Source organism: Varroa jacobsoni, unplaced genomic scaffold (genome assembly GCF_002532875.2).
Source record: "Varroa jacobsoni isolate VJ856 unplaced genomic scaffold, vjacob_1.0 scaffold_1019, whole genome shotgun sequence".
In the NCBI taxonomy this organism is placed as follows: domain Eukaryota; kingdom Metazoa; phylum Arthropoda; class Arachnida; order Mesostigmata; family Varroidae; genus Varroa; species Varroa jacobsoni.
This window is the reverse complement of record NW_019213921.1, coordinates 250,836-271,539: the sequence shown is the minus strand read 5'-3', so window position 1 is coordinate 271,539 and position 20,704 is coordinate 250,836. Positions and strand designations below refer to the sequence as shown.

At 38.9% G+C, this 20,704-nt stretch overlaps 4 protein-coding genes and 1 long non-coding RNA gene across 6 annotated transcripts; 3 read left to right on the top strand and 2 right to left on the bottom strand.

The window, feature by feature from the left end:
* Positions 1–1,145: 1,145 nt before the first annotated feature.
* LOC147752757 (uncharacterized) lies at positions 1,146–8,538 on the bottom strand. The gene is made up of 3 exons (XR_015313225.1): positions 8,415–8,538; positions 1,900–1,951; positions 1,146–1,651 (listed from the first exon to the last, which is right to left on the bottom strand). It is a non-coding gene; the product is annotated as an uncharacterized LOC147752757 (long non-coding RNA).
* On the top strand, positions 3,047–4,770 carry LOC111265872 (cyclin-dependent kinase 2). The gene has a single exon (XM_022842859.2). It carries the CDS (start codon positions 3,413–3,415, stop codon positions 4,703–4,705), a length of 1,293 nt encoding a protein of 430 aa, XP_022698594.1. The 5' UTR covers positions 3,047–3,412; the 3' UTR covers positions 4,706–4,770.
* Positions 8,539–8,595: 57 nt separating the features above from the next.
* Positions 8,596–10,729, top strand: LOC111265875 (uncharacterized). 2 transcript variants are annotated; one of them, XM_022842865.2, is made up of 3 exons: positions 8,596–8,917; positions 9,621–9,712; positions 10,454–10,729. In XM_022842865.2, the coding sequence occupies exons 1-3, from the start codon at positions 8,801–8,803 to the stop codon at positions 10,536–10,538; spliced, it is 294 nt and encodes a 97-aa protein (XP_022698600.1). In that variant the 5' UTR covers positions 8,596–8,800; the 3' UTR covers positions 10,539–10,729. The 2 variants fall into 2 exon arrangements, with proteins under 2 accessions (XP_022698600.1, XP_022698599.1); XM_022842864.2 differs by having other exon boundaries at positions 8,619–8,917; positions 9,621–9,707.
* A 2,436-nt stretch (positions 10,730–13,165) lies between these two features.
* On the top strand, positions 13,166–16,289 carry LOC111265874 (oligosaccharyltransferase complex subunit ostc). Its single transcript, XM_022842863.2, has 4 exons — positions 13,166–13,788; positions 13,977–14,093; positions 14,969–15,109; positions 15,519–16,289. The coding sequence occupies exons 1-4, from the start codon at positions 13,693–13,695 to the stop codon at positions 15,615–15,617; spliced, it is 453 nt and encodes a 150-aa protein (XP_022698598.1). The 5' UTR covers positions 13,166–13,692; the 3' UTR covers positions 15,618–16,289.
* LOC111265869 (uncharacterized) lies at positions 16,102–20,682 on the bottom strand. Its single transcript, XM_022842857.2, has 5 exons — positions 20,574–20,682; positions 20,060–20,165; positions 18,134–19,405; positions 17,304–17,693; positions 16,102–16,970 (listed from the first exon to the last, which is right to left on the bottom strand). Exons 2-5 carry the CDS (start codon positions 20,141–20,143, stop codon positions 16,701–16,703), a joined length of 2,016 nt encoding a protein of 671 aa, XP_022698592.1. The 5' UTR covers positions 20,144–20,165; positions 20,574–20,682; the 3' UTR covers positions 16,102–16,700.
* Between the last annotated feature and the right edge of the window lie 22 nt (positions 20,683–20,704).

Below are 20,704 nucleotides of genomic sequence, written 5' to 3'. Positions count from 1 at the left end.
AGCCAGACTCCGCCCACTGAGACGGATGAGGACATCGATACGTACAACAATGAATATCCGCTCTGTGAGAATTATTTCCAATCGATTATCTGTGCAAGAAGTAGCGATTCGTTGATTTAATAGAAACCGAAAAAATAAGCTCAGACCGTAGATAGCTACAGAGTCGAATCTGAATAATTGTTACTACTTGGAGCGCTATTTTCTACCGATCAGTTGCGAACTCTCTCCTGGATATCGTTATAATCGAAAATGCGTAACGTAAGTATATGTTATGAGGCTGCGAGAGAACTAATTGGCACAAATAAAGTCTCCCCAAAGCTCGCTGGATTAATTCAGGCTTGACATGACGCTCACGTCGTTTACGCCTGCTAAGATATATTTCTAAAAGCCGCGCTGTAAGACATTGACTTGCAACTGGAAAATGCATTAGAATTAGACCCGCCGTTCTGGAACTGAAAGTGGAAACATTTTTAGCATGGAACATAACTGTTGCCGAGTTATAGAAAATGGGCCAACTGTAAAATAGGCCCGGACCGACCTTTTCGAGCGCGCAGAAAGCTTAGATTGGTGAAAGTAATTCCTTCACGAAGGGTTTTAGAGATGCTCGCGCATCAGCCTATGCAACAACTTTGACGCATTTAGCGTAAAGAGGGACTGTCAGTCGTGAGATAATCGTATGCCATCATCGTCCATAATCGCGAGGTAAAAGGATCTGCTGAGCAACTCAAGCTGGCTGGCCGCGTTTTGCTGACGCTTCGCTATCTGCAAACGTGTGTGCCTATTGCAGGATCCTCGACCCGGACGCTGGATTGTACTTAATTTTAGGGTCGCGGGACGCTATTAGCCGAACCTGAATCGCTATTTTAAATAAATGACGAGGAATACAAAACCCAAGAAAAGCATTAAATGACTGCGCAGAAAACATTTAAAGTATAATTAATGGATCTTTTCTAGTGATTCGGTTAGAAGCCGCGCTTTAGAGCATCCATTTTTAAAGTACTATAAACGCAGTCCTTAACGGAGCAACCGCTCTCCATAACAAGAAAAGAACTCGCATGCTTCTGCTGTATGCTTAAAAACACCATAAAGTAATCCAAAAATATTACATTTTATTTTTTATTTTGTATTTTCTTTTTTATTTTCAGGTTACAATACGAAATCACATAAGACTCCCCATAGTTAAAGATGGGTGAAGGCAGGTTGATATAATTCGTAACCATGTTGTAACTGTCACCTAATCGGGTTTGTAACACTATCTAAAGGTTTGCCTTCGGTCGGCCTTTGGGTAACCGGGGTGCTTCACAGCTCCTGGACCTTGACTGTTAAAACTTTGCTGCAGGAGATGCCGTGAAATACACGTGCCTGACCGTGTAGCCACGGATCCTTTGTCTGTGGCCTTTCTCGCCCGATCTCTGCTATGCGGTGCCTGTCATTTTGCGTATACAAGTTCACATTTACGCTTGCACCTTTATAAACACAATTTGATTAGCAAGTTGGATAGCCTCAATAGACTCATTAACCTCAATAAACGTCCTTTTCTTTAGGCTGTTATGTTTAGACACACCTTCAAGCGAGAAGTATAGGAAACCCTTTAGATAGCAGAAATTGACTGTAATTCTGTTTCCGTCCGATAACGAACTTTGTATTTCAGCTGTAATAAATAGATGTATCAAATACGTACCAAAACATTTAGACAAAAGCCTATGATGTGTCTATAAAATAGAAATCCGACACATACAGTCGTAAAATCATCCACAAAGAATATTAAAACAATAGGAATGAAAGTGAATGATAAAAGTATACGATTTATTTCATTATTAATATTTATGCATTACAAAATATCCATTAGGCAGTACGTTATATATATATATATATATAAAAGAATCGAAAATGACAAACCTGATAATGATATATAACAAAAAAAAAGCAGCGGACAGAAGTTTACTCCGTTCTGTATAGTAAGTTAGAAAAGAAGAAAAAGAAAGAAAAAAAAAAAAAGAAAAGTTAGAAGGGCACAGATATAATAAAAAACAGGGTGGCATAGCATAATTATGACGAATATGCAGGCTTACGTGTACGCCAAATAAAAGCTGTAAAACTTTTTGCTACGCAAAATGTTAGCTAGGTTTAACTACAAGATAAAATTTCATAGTTTAGGTAAAGGTTGAATAAAAAAATAAATAAGCATAATCATTGGAAACAATTGCCTTTGTTGAAATCAGTATCTAACAAGTATTTAATTATTTGAAATAACAATCAACTCAGGGAACCCACGTAAGACACCGTTCCACTCTGCTATGCTTCCAATACTTTGCACGTCATGAGCTTAATGTAAAAAAAAAAATGGGAAATACAATTCCGAGCACATAAAAGTATTTTGTATAGGGATTTTTTTGTGATGACCCTATTAATAAAACATGAAATGCCCATATTTGAAAGAAACGTAATATCGGTTGTTTTGAAACTAATCAAATAGGACTAATAACTATTTCATCAATACAATTATGACCGTTTTATACGCGAACGTCATAATAACGTGTGATCTAAATAGGCGACAATGAGTCATCTGCGAACACCGATTTTTAAGCAAATGGTGGATTTCATTCGGAACTACGTTTGATGCAGAAAATCGTGATATTGTGACAGAGAAAGACTCCGCAGTTAAGGGACATGGTTCGACAATCGTATGCTGCTGAAGCGTATCGCTTATAACTGGAGAAGCGCTTTTATGGCAACATCAAGGGAACTTTTCAAATCGACTCTTTCATATGGTTCTCTATTACACATTATAATCTGGCTCTTTGAATATTACAAAGCCTAGTTTCCGCTTTAGCAGTTCCCATCTGTAGAACAGAATGAAGATGAACTTTATTTTATATGAAAAATATTGATAAATACTGCACGTATGCGCGAACAGTGTAACTTGAACAATCTCATAAAGTTAACATATCTAAAATTCGAAATTGTGCTACTGAAACAGGCGCCACGGATTAATAAGTAGTCTAATTTCGAATCCGAGCGTAGAACATATATAGAAATATTCAATTCCGGTCATACTTTGTCTAATGCAATGCTTGGTCTATTTCCATAATGGAAATAAGCGTGGCAAAATAACGAAGTAGAAGTAAGTGTTGACATCAGAGCAGACCATAGTGGGGCGAATGGATACGAGCATTAAAGGGAACTTTATTTCGCCAGTGTTCCAGCTTTGATGATGAAGACAAGATTAACAGCTCGGCACTATACAACCGATTTTGCAACATTAGGACGCGAAACCGATTTCCCCGTCAGGTCTGTGCACTAAGTTCAAACACAACAAATCCATTATCACAGTATAGAATTACGACGTCCTGCCCCTATATATATATATATATATATATATATATATATATAACAGATCCTGTTACGAGTCATGGGAAGTTCACCTCTAAACGAAGAAAAGGTACGGTATGAAGTTGCCTCCGGCCATCGTCGAGTTCGCCGGAAAGAACGTGCTCCACAGTCATACAATGATAATATGCACAAATCGAATACGCTTCTACGAACGCGTTCCTGGCCTCGACGAAAGGCAAAAAAAACCGGCCCAAGAAGGGGCGAAGGCGTTTCCAGCTGGTCCTTACGGGGTGGATTGCCACAGCGGCATTCGAATGATCGGTCGAACCTACTAGGGGGTCGGCACGATATGAGCACTGCCGTTGAACTCGCGCGTGGGGGCTACGGTTGTGTATATCGTGTGTTTGATGAAATAACAAAAAAACACGTAGCTTTGAAGTTACAAATTGGACAAGTAATGCATGCAAACTTTGTGCGAGAGGTAAGAGTGCTGGCGTATCTAAGACAATTTCGGAACAGCAATATTGTGTGGCTCATAGGCCACTTTCAGTACAAGCAAGAAACATTGATCCGTTATTACCTCACGATGGAGCTACTCTCAACAGACCTGCATCGCACAATGTATGCTGGATCCCAGTTTACTATTAAGACTACGCGTCGAATCGCAAAGCAAATCTGTGATGCGCTTGCCTTCCTGCGACAGGTAGAAGTCGTGCACTGCGACCTAAAACCAGGAAATATTCTGCTATGTCGGGCAGGGTGGACGTGGATTAAGATCAGTGATTTTCGATTAAGTTACATGCCTGCCGTTCATCATAAGCCAAAAGTTGTACAAACGCTAGGATATCGAGCTCCTGAAGTAATGTTATCTCAAAGGCGATCGTACGCTATAGACATGTGGTCCTTTGGCGTCATATTGACCCAGATGTACACACACAGCCTTCCTTTCAGAGGGTGGACTGAACTACATTCAATACGGCAAATGGTTGCCGTGCTCGGCATGCCGTCGAATGACCTGCTTCGATCGTTTGGTTCAGCGGAGCGGCATTTCACTCTGAATAAAGACGGTAACTATGAGCTCGTGGATGTTCTTGATGAAGCTCTTGAGAATCCGAAAAATTTAGAGGAACTGATTGTTCAGGGTGGCGAGCAACAAGATGTTAATAATGAACTAACAGAAAAGAGAAGACAATTATGTGACCTCGTCCGACGTATTTTTGTATTTGACGATATTCACAGACTGACACCGGATCAGGCATTGCAACATGACTTCTTCAGCCAGTATGAGGACGAATTGCAGCATTTGAACGTGCCCATAGAACGGTGTGTAGAAGAATGTTACTGGATAGAAACTTCTATGCACTGGATTTAGCTAACAAGCTCATTGACTAATCGACAGATAATAATAATAAACGAAATTTATCAACCATAATTTAATCTATGCTGAATTTATTATTGCGTAAATATATGCGCGTGTTTTTTGTCCGCCCCCAAAGCAAACTCATGCTGACATTCAAATTTCAGTCAAACTAGGTCACCGCTGTAGCAGCAGCACTGGTTTTCTAGAGATGTTTGTTTGTGCAAAAAAAAAGATATGGTACCGCACTGTACTCAATACACTTAATAAATAATGGCGAGCAATCTTATAATAATAATATAAAATGATAATACGCAGTATCGGGTGATTCCAAATGTGATACGCGAACTAATATGGTTGTACAATAGTATGGTAGAAGTCGGAGGTAATCACGGATCTGTACGCCCAGAATGATAGGCCCGTAGTGATTTAGGGGGAAACCTGCTAACCCTAGAGATTGTCTAGGTTCGAACCCGGGCAGTTCGTTTCGTCATCAACTGTCTGTATGATGGAACGCCTGTCTCACGACGACGCCGATGATGAAACTCAAACATCCTAAAGATATTTTTAAGCGTTTTTTTTCCTACAAGGGTAAGTTCATCTGTTTTTATGGTTTTATTTTTCTATGAAGTTTTCACAAATAAATATGACTTATATACGCCAGTAGCTAATCAACGCATTGTTATTGACACTGGCTGTTCAACAAACTGTACATATGAAGCAGTAACCTATGTTCATAACCGGCGACAATTTTCGGCCAGCGCAATATTGAATACATAGTCTAACTTCAATAAAAACGGCAACGTAAGAGTAAGCCATATTGAAACATCACTCTATGAAAGGTTATTAACACGAGCGTCGACGCGTTAACAGACCGTGGGACCGCTATAGAACGGTGTTGGAGGTGATAACGATAACTGCAGCAGTGTTTTCTGCATCGCTAGTAACGGCAATCCTACCCTGAACCATGGTAACAATGTGTTAGACGCGCCTTATGATGAACCTGGGAAATTGCGCATCCAATCATTATACTGTAGCCCTAATGTGTCTACACAAACTTTTAATTAGCGTTTGGATAATCTGGGAGCCCTATAGCTAAGTGTCATGTTCAAGTTTTTTTCTAAATTTTATATTATGCATCAGAGGCATTTATTTAAATAGAAGATGGGCTAGAACGTAGAAAAATATATAAGCGGAACAGAGCTGTTTTGAGGAAGGGCGTCCAACACAAGGTGTTACTAAAAGGTCGTTGGAAACCCATGATGTGGTACAATAATTTTAATAAGAATTTTCTGGGAAACGAAAAAATAATGATCCTAGAGAGGATTCGTAACACCCAGAAATGGTCGAATTTAATAGACGTTTTGGTTGTATCTGAAGATTCTGCATGTTAGGCTTCGTACATTTGCGCACCCAAAATATTGAATTTTTTGCCCGTTGTAAACACTTCTATAAGCTGTAGATTTATGGAAAAATGCATTTTAATAAATAGCACATGTAATAATTCAGTAGGCAATTCATTTTACTTAATCTTTTTGTACATGTTATGAAAGGTTCGAATATACTGAAAACGAAAGTGCCCGTTAAATGTTAACAACAAATCGAGGTAAATAATTCATTTTTTCAGTCACTGTATAGCTTCCGTTCCGAATAAAGTACGGGATATATGAATAAGGAATAGAGAATAGGAGTTACCGTGGCGGGCACTTGAACAGATACGTCCCTTGACAACATTTCATTGACAGCGGAGACCTTATTCTCGCACAGAAACGGTACTTCATCAAACATAACGCGGCAGGTACCTAATCTGTTTCTAATATGACGATTCGGCAACAGCTGACGATTAACTTGATGTTGAAGAAAAAAAATGTTCGAGTGAATTATGTACTGAATTATTATATAAATACGTTATCAGAATGCATCATTCTATAAATCTACAAATTACACAAGAGTTTACAACGGACAAAACAGGTTAACATTTTGGGTTGCGTAAATATATAGGCCTAGCGTGTCTGATGTTCTCAATGTTTATCCAATTCGATTATTTCTGGGCGTTACATATCCTCTCTAGAATCATCATTTCTTTTTTCATTTCCCAGGAAAGTCATTCCTTATTGCAGCGCGCCATGACCTTCCGATGACCTTTTAGTAACATCTTGTGTTAAACCGCCGTTTGATCTATTCCCCTTTTTCGCCTATTTGTCTCCACCTTGACCATTTTTTGTTTAAATATACCGACCCTGATATATATATTTATATATATTGATAAAAAATATATATATTTTTGCTTGTCTTTGAGACGCACGTGTACTTTCTGGGACCTACGACCATTGAAATATCGTCCTTTTGTTTTTTAGCGTCCGAATTGCCAGATTAAATTTCAACTTAGAATTATAGTTGTGGATAGTTGCCTTATAAATTTAATCTGGTGAAAAACTGATTTTTTGCTGACACCGTGAGTCGTGATGTAAGCCGATCCATCTGGTGCGGTGCCAGGATTTTGGCTTGGAGGCCATACTTGTTCAACTCGGTAAGATTAGTACCGCAAAAAAAAAGAATCAAATGAGCGCTTTATAATCGAAAGGGGCAGAACATTCGAAAAAAAAACAACTATTTAGAACCTCCAAGAACTAGTTGCTGTTACGTTCCAACAGTGACTGATCCTCGCACCGGACTGTCATCCTGATGAAAAATGGGCTTTTTACACGGTTACGCCATTGGGGAATACAACTGAACTGGTGGGACGTCACCTTAAAATAAATATGCAGCTACAATAGCTCGTGACGCCTGTACTGAGCAACCAAGATCGAAAAACTTCGCTAAACCGCTCCCGTGGCATAACAGCACCCTAGACTAGAATCATTGTGACTAAAATGCATGAATTATCTTTGTAGGCTCTCTGTCATCCATCGTACTCGTCAAACCATACGCCTAAGAGATCGAAATTTCGATACATTGTAAACCGCTCAACTCTCAACATGATGTCGAAATCGGCTTTGAAGACTTTACAAGCTTTCATACTCCATATCCCAACAAAAGCGGACCAACTAAATCACTATCGAAATTGCAAAAAGTCAAGATAATACTAGTACGTACTCTGGTCGGAAATAGAATAACGGGACACTACCTTCGATGGCTAGGGGAGTGTTTGTAGCTTTTGGCGCTAGAGGATTCAAGTACATTATCATTAAAGCCTTCAGCTGTTTTGGTAAAGCGTCGCAGTGCTCGAACCTAGAAACCGTACGGCGGATCCGTAGCCAGCGACCGTCATATGTCTCCAACCAGCCCAATGATTCGCAGCTAGAAATTATTTCGATAAGCGATGCTCTAATACCTCGATGATGCTTGCCAGTGAAATAAAAGCAAACAAGCGAAATATATTTCGAGTGTCAGAATTTACAAATGAACAATGTGCAAATTTACGTTACTTCAAAGGTGATTTCGGTGAACGCCTTTTGGGATATAACCTCCCTGGTGGCCGTTTAATAGTTCGGTAAATTGATTGCTTGTTTGTTGACGGGTACGCGATTGGACAAACCGCAAAGATGACCCTAATCATATCTATCTCGGTATTCCATATCGGTTATCCTCAGCGTACGCCCTATGTACTTAATACTTAATATGTATTTATTGCTAATTTAAACTCAGCTATGCATAACATCAAATATGTTTAGAGCAATTTCCAGTAGTAGTAGCTAAATGTCGCTTGCTAGCGTCAGCTTACCGTAGTAGCACCACGATGCAGCTCGTTAAACGTTTGGATCAGACACATCGAGATTGGCTTCCCAACATATTACGTTGCGCATTTCAGTTCTTTCTAGGTGACGAGTCGAATTAAACATCTTATTTCGTGCTGTGAGGTAGACGTCTGATGGAATAACTAGCGGTGCTGCGGGACGAAAAATGAGATTTGCTAATACTGTAAGAGTTCGTCGAGTTGTCCGTTTTTTCTCAACAACGAAGTGGGCATTAAAGAACGTTTTACAATGCAGTCGAATCTTTTGTAACGCTATATTGTTACAGTTGAGATTTATCAGGATAACATGATTGGATGAGACAAGCAGCTGTCATTTGGCATTGTTTCTATATTTGCCAACTGCTATAATCGATATGTCCGAAGCAGTTTCGGTAGAAACCGTTCCATATGCAGGTGAAGCTCACCAGTACGTGGTAGATACGTATTCAAAACTACATGGTGAGCAAATGTACGCTAAAGCGGCTCGGAAGGTATGAAGTTACGGTACATTAACACAAGAAAGTTTCCTCAATGAACCTTACGATTATGTACAAAACAAACCTCCCCGCGAGTGAATCAGGTTTTTTTAGCCATCTACTGTAATTTTCCTGTAATCAAAAAATATAGATGATAAGAATAAATTTAATGAGCAATGAAAATAGAGGCCGAGGTCTTGTAAACACGACCGCTTTCTAACCTACTAAATTGGTAAAATCAACATTGGTGATATTTCAGCGGTTTGTCATTTTGTTGTACAAGTGGTAGCATATTGAACTAGGCATAGATTTACGAGCTTATACTAGCTTTATCTCTAAACGTTTTTTTTTCTTTATCCCTAAACTTGTTTTAATTGCCACCAGAACCGCGCACGACAGATGAAGCATCGGAGCGGAGTATAAACAGCGAAATATTTACAATGGCTAAGAACACAAGATCAATTTAGATGATTATTAATAAACTTCCCAATAGTAACAGATGAAGTAGAAAAATAGCTGGCACAACGTCCTGTGCTCGTTCGCGCCTTCGTCAGTTCCTTCAAAACTGTGTGCTTTTAACCGTACCTGTCGAAAGTTTGATGTCTTGTTAAGCTTGCACGTAGGTAGACGGTACCATAGGTGATAACACATTCATTTTTACGGCATATCTCTTTTTACTGATTTTAATAATTGTATGTACTGTTTTTTGTACTGACAGCGAAAACGCGTTGTTGTGTGCGCCGTCGTCTTGTCCATGGCCACATTCATCATCGTTACTGTCATCATTGTCACCATAAGCTCTTCAGTATGGTTAACATCTTGACACTGAATTGATTGCTAATCAATTGCGTTAAGTAATGACTGAGTAACAACGTCAGTTCTATTTGTATTTAGTGCATATGGGCTCATATATATGTATATACTTGTAGATGAGTTATTGTCTCGATTTGTATGGGCCCTGAAAGCACTGGATAGTATCACGTAGTATTGGCATTAATTACAATAAAAATGCGATAATGTTCATGATTGCTTGTTAGTAGACCAGTGATTTTGTTGCAACATGCAGAATTGTATCTACGGAGCATATATAGATCACTGGGTTAAGTACCTAATAACTAATGCCTCACTAATGGCGGTAAATTTCAAATTCTCTAATGCCAGGATATTGACAACTAGCACTGCAGTACATATGTAAGGCAGGTAGAACCTGTGGTATGAGGGCTTTGTGTTCGATTGCAAGGCAACATTTGATTAATTAATAATCTATTTTTCGACTTAAGACTATATAAAGAAAAACAATATTTGATTCGAAAGAAGTTTAAATGCATTAACGGACACTTATAACTCTCTAATTTTAGTAAGCCGTATGTATTTGTCTTAACAATTAGGCCTAGTTTGCATAAATTCAATGCAGAAATATCAAGCCAGATAGAACGATCTCAGAGCTGTTTAGTTAACATTGTTGGATAGCAAGACAAGATGTTAAAACACGTATTTCATGATATCTTGAATTTTTTTTCATTTGCTCGCGTTCCTCATCAATCGTGGCAGCCTTCGTCTGTGGAGCTACCGTTGGTCAAGATCCCTGAATGGCCTCAACGAAAAGTTGTACATCGCGAGACTCCTAGTGGAATGACCTCGCGAGTTCTAAAAATACTTTTTACAAACGAGACCCAGAACGAAATTTCCAACCCAAATATTCAAGCCCAAGCTATTTATTCAACTATGAATTATTAGACTACTATTAGACGAACTTCCAGGTAGTGTAAACAGAGCTTCACTGATGGTTGATGAAATAATAAATATACAATGTTGGTTATCAGTATCTATGCATATGCGTCAGCTTGCGGACCTTTATGGACTTTAGAATGACGAATTACGTTTGTTTGACAAAACAACTGACATTGTAGTCTGTTGTCCTATAGCTCGAACATACGTCTCTTGTTTTTGATATTCAATTACATATTAAGACAATAAGTTGATCTGCATGTTAAAAATTTGAAAAGTTATTGAAAATGTGCGTTCACCGGAAGATTTCCGGGCTTAAGGATAAACAATACAGTTTGATTCAATGAGTAGCTAATACGCTTTGATTCATTGTTAATTGATGCATTCGAAATTTACGCAATATGTCGTCTAATTCTTCAGACAAAAACGTTGACGAATGGTTCTGCTTCGTATTTACTGTGACAAGCAGGTCTTTGTATTTAAATTGTGCTGTAATGAAAGGACGTAATTAACGCTACTTTATAACACGAGCACACAAATACTACATTGAAGACCGTAATGAATCATCTTATACAGCAGAAGAAGTCGCCCACGTTTCAACTATTGAGCTAATTGCCAATGATGAATCCTACTTTGAAGTTGAAAAGACTAAAATATATCTCGACTTTTGTAACCGACGAAGCATTTACTGCCGATTTAGCATTGCTTCTAGCTGGGTGATGCAAATGAAGGTTCCCGTTACAAATAGGTACGAAAAGATGATGATCTGTTTTATTTGCATGTACGCGTGGAATTAAAGCACTGATGCTCGTGAACTATGGACTTTGGCCTGTGCACTAATGATAGATTATTCACTGGAATTCTAAATGTTCAATATAGTCTATTGTCTTAGGACCAAAGAACACATAAAAACAGTTTGGACCTATTGGAAAATTCAGGCCCGATCATAATTTGACAGAGGAGAGCTTACAGTGAACGACTGTGAAATATGATCCTCTTAGATGAGTTAATCTTTAATTTTTGGTAAACGACTACGATGCTTAAGAAAGGGATACTTGGCACTGTAAGATAGTAAAAAAACACTAACAACTACATAGGTTTGCTAAATTACCGTGTAGCCATCACATATAGAGGATACTCAGAAATGCACATAAATATATAGGGTGGGACCAAAGTCTGACAGTTTTGAACGCCTTTGCGGCGTTCTCCAATTATTATAATATAATTGTGTAATATACTGAACACCCTGCATACCCGAATGTCTTTTATATAATCGAACAAAAACGCCATAAATACTTGGATTTTGCACAAAGTAACCTAGTTTTCCTATTGTTGTTGCTGGCATGTGAAGTATAATCGCGATGAGTCCCCTGACCCCAGTTTCGTTATCAAGAGTCGTTAACGCCGCGTGCCTCTTCACTTAAACAGTACGGTGTAATCTCTCAATTAAGCTTGATCATGCAGCGTCGTCAGTGATGGTCGGAGCCGGATTCCGACTTATAACTTGCGTTAGTATCGGATGCGTATGATTCGCAAAACATCTACCTTATAGCAGATGGCAAATAAGACAAAAACCCCGGAAGCACGAGGGTAAACAACGAGCCTATGATATCAGTCATGTAATAGGACTTGGGCGAGTTCTGTGAAAGTCCGCCAACTGTAATATTTTAGAAACCGGGCGTTCACAAAATTGATATCTTTTGCGTTTACGCTGTGCAGCTTGTTCGTGCATGGCTTTAATAGCAGTCGTGATTTATGTGGTTATACATTTCGTCAGGGACAAAAGTTAAATGATTACGAGAAAATTTGTGCTGTTAGTAAACACGGTAAGTAGAGCATATACTCTATCGCACTGATTTATTTAATAAAGTGTTTTATATACATAAAGTTTTTGCTCCTTTTTTGTTATGTCTTATTCAACCATTGTTTCAGGGTCTTTCAATGAACTGATCATGATTATAGCTAAACGTATTTCTATTATGTTGACTAGGTATTCCCGGCTGTACGCGTTCAGGTTTTTGAATGATTTGATAACGAGTAACTTTTTTCATGTAGCGTTTTGCAAATTTAATTTTGATTAGTACTAACATGTAAGAAGCCTTTATTAAGAAGTAAGCATAATTTATCTATTGTTGGTTCATTGAAACCATGAGGATTTGCATAAATCGTTGCACAACATAGATTAGTGTGAAACTAGATGTAAGGTACGCTGGGAAGGCTAGAAGTCCACAACATGAAGCTTAATTATGTAAACCTCGCACTGACATTTTAATGCTAACGCAGAAAACTTTATTTATTATTATTATTATTTATATTATTATATTGGATTACACATATTTTGCTATTATAAAGTTCATTCATTTTTTCAAAATATTCATCATCGACATTTTTCTCAAAAAGTCTATAAAGCTGTTAAGATTCATTAGTGTAGATCCCTGGCCTAATCTCAGGGCTTCTTAAAATCTGCTAACCTTTTCGTCGCTTTGTGAGCGAGCCACTTCCACAGGCCAACTTTAGCAAGCAGAATCAGCCAGACACCAATCATCATTCGAGCAGTGTTGTTTGGATGTGAGTTCGGCTTTGCAATTTGCGAATGTTACTCTGGCAACGAGACTAATATCCGTGTCATGTCAAAAACAAATGACTAGAAGTGATCTTGCTATGCGAATACCGTTCGCACAGGTGGGCTGGACTCGTGCGCAGGGTCAGCGGTCCAGACGACAACTGTCAATATGAAGTTCTAGTGCTTCTTCTATACTCTGTAAACTGTTGCCTAGATATCAAAAAGCTCGAGGCAACTACTGCACAATCCGACTCATTAAAGAGTCGGATTATTAAAAAGTCATAACTTGTCGTATTGAACAAAGGCGAATAAAAAAAAAACAGGCAGTGATTTACGTACCCGTTAAAAGACAGTTGTCAAGACAGGAAATCAAACTTCTCCGGCAACAAATGTTTTCGCTGTTTAAGGAGTTCTGGCTGATAGCGTCTATTCCGTAAATTCATTCGGCGGAACTGTCAAGCTATTCGTTCGTTGAGTGGAAACGTTTGTTAAACGAACAATGGAAGCTCTGTATGCGGCACCATTTTGCGTACTTCACGCCCCGAATTTGCGCATGCGAAAACCCTCATGGCTACGCCAGCCTTCCCCAATGACGGTAAGAACTTAACTGCAAATCTGTATGTATAACATAGCATGATTTAAATTGATCGTTTTTCGGTTTTTCAACTGTGTCATTTGGGGAGTGAATTATGTTCACAATAAATATGACCAATATTTGGACGTCCGTATCATCGAGACAAATCTATAAGTCTGTCGGATGTGTATATTTTTCTTGTATTTCAGGTATACTCGCTGGTGCTTATAAGCTATTTTCTTGTTTGCGGCGGAATCATTTACGACGTAATTGTCGAGCCACCATCAATTGGAAACACCATCGATGAACGCGGCCACTCGAAACCTGTCAGTGTTTGACCATGAATTGACCACATCAAGATCTAATTACAATTTAACTAAATCTTTATACAGCTTCGCATTTACAATTCCAGCATAGCGACATGATGGACTGAAAGGTCGCCATCATAGCCGGTCCAGTTGTTATATTCCTCGAAAACACTTGGAAGTTCGTATCGTGCATCACGTTTGACCGATCTTATTACACAAGTTTACTCTACAAATAAGAGTGGTATTGTGATGGTTCGAGAGAGCTCTACTACTGAAGGTCAATTGAGTGTCTTTTTGGCGCGGGAAATGATTATCTCTGCGTTGTCTTAAACGGCTAAGGCCATTAGTAAGTGGCTACGGGCCCCCTCAAATGACTTGTCCGGTTACTAAAATGCTTTGGAGTTGGACAGGGGAAATTTTAGCTCAAGAAAACTCGTGGGAACTCACTTTTCAAAAGCCACAGAAAATGCAAAGTTGAACTTTTTATTATTAGTCTGTTGTCATTGTACCACGTTGTAAGGACATGCAAACCGAAGCCATACGACAATTTACCATGTATCCACCACAAGGCGTCTGGTCACTTGTTTGATTTGTTTGACTGGTATTTTCTCGTTTGCAGAAAGACCTGCTGACCTAAATTGCCATTCAATTTAGTCATCAATATCATAGGCAACTTAATATCAGGACATTTTGGCTTTATGCAGTGTTAGCGTCGATTTCGTATATGCATTCATTACTTGAGGGTAGCAAAAACAACCCTAAAATGATGAATTTTTATTACAAACACTGAAATGGCACGTCAGGAAAATAGATTCACTTAAAATATTACCAAAACAAAGAAAGCTTTAACCGTTATTCTTTTTGTGCGCTCACCGTAACCGTTTCATTAACAGGTGGCATTCATGCCGTATCGCGTAAACGGCCAATATATCATGGAAGGACTGGCGTCGTCTTTCCTGTTTACAGTTGGTGGCTTAGGTTTCGTCGTTCTTGATCGAGTTCAAGCTCAACCATCAACGCCACGCCTAAATAAGGTTAAGAATCTAAATTTCTCATAACAAGCTAAGACGAATTGAATTATTTAGTACGATTTAAATTTTTTGATACATGCTTAGTAAGTATTCCATTCACTTGCTGAGCCATTGGCGCACAACCAAACATTATAGCAATTTTATTTAAAACGTTGTTTAACGTTTAGAGCAAATGCATATAAACCTGCTCAGAATAGAAAATACAATAAGATGCATACCAGTTATCAACAAGCAACTTTCGCCCGATTATATCCATCGGTGATCAGAAAAGGTTTGACCCTAAAATTTTGATTTACTTAACTAGCCGACCTAAGCTGCGTTTTTTTTTTTTAGAAAGAGAGGTGCTATATGACGTAACTGATATACAAAGCAATCTTTGTCTGCTGTGGTGCGATTTACGTTTGCGTTACAGATTCTATTGACCGCTGTCGGCTTCATTTGTATCCTGGTGTCATTTTTTACGTGCTGGATCTTCATGAAGATCAAACTTCCTGGGTATCTGATGGGATAAGCAAATCCACCCCGAATTGATTTCCGATTCAAGAGTTTTTTAGAGAGCTTTATATAACAGTGGATCTGCGTTGTAAATACGTAGGGGAGTGACATCGATTTCAAGTAAAGCTCCTCCGAGTCAACAATTTAGAGTAACAAAACAATTATATTAGCGTTTATTGCGATTTCATACGCGCATGGATGGACATGAAAATATGTACTAATGAATGGTCTGATGTAAATGAATGGTAAAAAAATCTTGGAACGAACTTCCGGAGCAAAATTCGGAATGAAATTTAACTGAACGCTGATCACATATGAGGCGATTCTGCTGATGTTATGTTAATTTATAGTAATTATCTATTGATATTGGAACTTGATGAATTGTTTCTATGAAATGCATTTTCTTACAAAGTCGGGTAAAAGGAACTTTGTACACAAATATTTGAAATAGTAAATCGAGCGATAACCTGAACGTTAAACCAATTATAAGTCGATATAAATATAACAAAATCGTACGTTTATTTTTTAATATAGCATTTGTACATTCTTGCACGCTTTCTTTGCGCTCAGTCTACGATTCTATCATGCCTCATCTTCGCAAACACCATTCTTTCTAGCAGAAACACTTGGAGGGTTACTATTGCACTGAATAAATACTAAGAAAACAAAAGTTCTGTACCGAATTCTATTCCACAGCGCCCCTTTTATTTACATAACAATGCCAAAACTTGTACGGCTAACTGGCTACCGTTCTAAGGAAGGAATAATGGAAATCTATAATTTTAACCTCCCATAAATCCCATAGCATTACGTGTCGTACTAATTTACTCAGTATAAATATGACATCAAACAAACTAAACAGGACAGTGTTACCTTGTACAGTACAAGCGAACTTTGGCATTTTGGTTTTCTTTAGCAGTGATCTATATCGGTATGCAACCGATGTACTGTCTTATAACCGAAGACAGACATAACACGGATTTGTTATCGCACTATACATTAGACCCAATATACGATTACTTTCTTTAAATTTAAATATCCAACAGGAAAGAGTCACTAAAAAGTATATACAAAGATTTTCAAGCGGGACAGATTCACACTAATAGAATTCCCACCCCTCAGGTTTGGGATATCCAATAAAGTTTCCGCTGAAACACACACTTCGGCCAGGTAGGGGGTACCTAATATCACCGTTTCGGCTAAGTAGGAAACATTCACGGGCAGTTGGAGTAACTAAAACGGAGCACGAAGAGCGTGGTGTTTTGGTGCGCCGATTGCCGGACGAGGCACTCGGCTGAGGTGTGTCATCAGAATTACTAGCAGATTCAACAGTTCCCGTTGCAAAGATCGCATTGAGGCATTTTTCAAGCTGAAATGATTAGATCGAATCAGAAAAAACGGCAAGATAAACACAACCAAAAAAAAAGTTATTTAAAATCTATTTGCATAGCCAACAATTGTATTTACGGCCTACAATATTATAAGTTCCTATAGCGCCGCGCACGCTTCATTACGTAAGAGGTTGTGGAACTGCCGTTATCATCCTGTGCATAAGTTGTTCCGATTCGAATAATATATAAACAATAGCATATAATTTTCTTACCCATTTAGGTAACAGAAGGTTATCCCATGGTTTACATATTTCAATAATAGGTTTGATATAAATGCACAAGTAACAAACCAAAAAATAGATTGTGCTGACCTGCCGGTAGTTCGAACTCCGTGCGTGAATATGCAAATAACGAAAATTTCTTTTGATTGGCATTAGATATTTCGCAATAGCACTGAGATCTACACGGTCTGTCGATGATGATGCCAGGCACAGCTGGTTTAGTTGTGCAGCGTGGGCGAGGCCCTCCCACAGGAGCACGGAACCCAACATTAAATTATCGTGTTCTAGCTTCAAATGTTGCAGGGATCGACAACGTTCGATGAAACGGCGAAAGCCGCAAAGGTATTCGCAGCTCGACTTATTTCCGACCGATATTATCTTGAGGGTAATTACCGTCGGGCTCCATAAGCTCTCAAGGAGGGCCCCGGCCAGTGGGACGCACTTCAATGTTAAGCTTTCAAGTCGCGCCAATTCCGATATCTAATGAGGAAATAACCGAAACAAAACGTCAAAAATAAACTTGAAAAAAAAGCAAATGTTATTTGCAGGTGTTGAGGTTTTTGACGTTAGTGATAAGTACAACGGAGAAAGGTTGTCAGGATGGACCTGTCAATTTTGACTCGCTTTCAATTATGTTGATATATTTTATAATCTTTTGCACAATAAACGACTTTTAAATAATGACACTAAATACACTTAGGTTGGCATATCTTCTTATGTACCTTTCCGAAATACAAGAGTATTTTCAATAATTTTAGTAGAATCGCGTTATATTTGCGGGAACGATGCGCGTATTGCCATATTTTTTTTATATTTAGAGTAAAATATAACTCCTGGGTGTATCAGAACTTAGCCACTAGTTTTAATGGCAATTAAAAAGGCAAAACAAAAACTAAATATATTCTACGTTTGAATTCTACCTTTCCGAGACGTCTCGATCGATTCTCGTTCACCATGCAGCTGCGACATTGATCGCCACGAATGTACAGCTGTTTCAGTGGGAGCTCCGACAATGCTATAATCACAGCGCAGTCTCCGTCGGCGGTCGATGGTGCTACTCGGAACCTTTTGGCGTTTCTAGTACGAAAGGCGGTGGTAGCGAGATCAAGCCTTGGATTTGATGAGTTATTCTGTTTCGTCCCGCTTCCATTTGAAATCGACGGCAGCATACAGGCCGGGATTGCTAGAGCCTGTAAAGCAGGCACAGCTACCATCAGTTGCCACCAAGAGGTCTCCGGGAAGCGCCAGTGACACTTTGTGAGATTCAGTTCTGTGAGGTGCTTTGTGAGCAATTTGCTGAGGCAGTGCGAGGGAAAATACTGACAAGTTGGATGGAACGATAAGGCAAGACCCTGTGGTTGTCCCCAGTTTGGTAACTGGATCGATCGTTGCAAGGCATCCATTTCAAGTAGAATGGACACACTCTTCTGTACATGACGGAGCAAGTGGACATCTTCAGTTGACTCCAATTCGTCATGATTCGCTTGACGGTACGTTAGCACGAGGTTGCATCGACCGCGTTCGAATACCACCGTTTTAAATTCGGCGATCGCTGATGCCAGCACCGTGCTGTTATATTGTAATGGACACGTTTGAAACAAGCTTGGTATGAGAATCAACAATCGCTGCGAGCTATCACGCGCTTCGGATGAAACGATGAGGGTATGTAACGTCTGCCAGCGTTCTTCGAAAAGAAATCCAGATCGGGCTCGAGCCATAGAATGGCGAGAATTGAACGCCGGTGGCAGTAAGCGGTCGACAACAAATACATGTAGCCATTCGAGCCTTACACAAGTATTGATTAGGTCAATGGCGTAAAAGTAGTAAAAGTCGATGGGAGGCACTTCAATATACACCCGTTTGATGTGTTCATTAAGTGGGAAATCGCGTTGGCTGAGATCGATCGCTGTCGGAAGCCCGAAATGTATCGCTTCTAAGCGGCGTAGCGCTTGCGTAACCGATAGCACGCCACGAATCGTCAGGCGGGTGTTGACAATGCTGAGACGCTCTAGATTCGGACATTTCAAGATCAGACTTTCCAACTGGCAAGAGGTAGCTTGACAGTTGCTTATATCCAGAGTGCGTACGTTAGATCCATAGTATTTCAGCAAACCTTCAATGTCACTATTGAAATCGATGAATTGCAATGATGCGACTAATCGATGGACTGCATCTTGGCAACGTCTTGATACCTGAGAGAATAAAAAAAAAAATATATTGAAGCCTTACAAATTAGTACTAAAGGCCTTCTTTTGTTTGTTGTTGAAAATTTGGGCGTTGTGAGAAATAGAGATGTTGGGCTCTTACTTTGACGTCTTTTTGGCGTAAAGACGTTTACTTTGACAATATAAGCGAATATATTGAATAACAAAAAAATATATATAGGAATATTTCATGTTTAAGGATATGATGTGGCATGTCGGTCATGGTTTATATTATCCTACAATAACTATAATGTAAAAAAATTAACCAGTTTTGAACGTAAGCTTCGCGCCCCCACGGTCTTAAATAGCCATAAATTATTGCGTAATACAAACAGGTTTCTTACACATGTGCGTGACTGGATCTTCTCTATAACAGAAGTAAGCGGGGAGTCACTACCTAATTAAAGAGAAGGCTGGTAGTGAAAGCGTGACATTATGGCCGACTGTCGTCGGATCCGATCTCTTCAAGTAGTTTTCTAAAGATCGGCATTGGGCAAGCTCCTCTTTCTTCTAACTTGATATGTGAATAGCATCTCAGCAAATGCATGAATCTATGTCTAGTCTTAAACACGTGTTTTTGTAAAAAGACGGGGGGCCGAAACTAATCACAAAACCATATCACATGTTTTACGGATCCCAAACCTGTGAAAATGCTGCAAGCGTAGTCGTATCAAGAAATCCGGCAATCTTCTCAAGGATTTCATTTGGAAGCACTGCGAACGACATTCTGAGAGACGGGACTCAAATACTGTAAAATGAAAATAATCAAGATTTTTTCTAGTTTACCAACAACCATGCCACATGATTATTTAAAATGTGTTGTTTATTTGCATTTCAGGCGTATAATAAATGAATGCTGATATGCTAAAGCCAGAATTCCAGAACATGTCAAACAAACGTCTCGAGGTCAAAGCTAACACGAAAAAAATATTGAAATTTCCAACACTAGTTCAATCAGTTATTATAAAAATCAACAGCTGATTTGTAGTGATAAAACAATTTTAAAAAAAAAGAGACAGTGATATGAGAATACTTCTAGCGGATGTTTAAACATAACAACTTTATCTTGTCGTACAACAAATCAAAAGGCCTAATCATTCTATTTACGACAAATATAAATTATACTATTGTAATGTTCAAAAAGATCATCTCATACCCGTTTAAGTAAGCTGCCGAAAAGCAGGGTTAAATGAACAAACGTCTTATAAGCACACAGTGTTTTCTGGAACGTATGTCAGAATACATATTCACAAACACAGCAGCTGACCTTCAGTGATTAGAAATCCT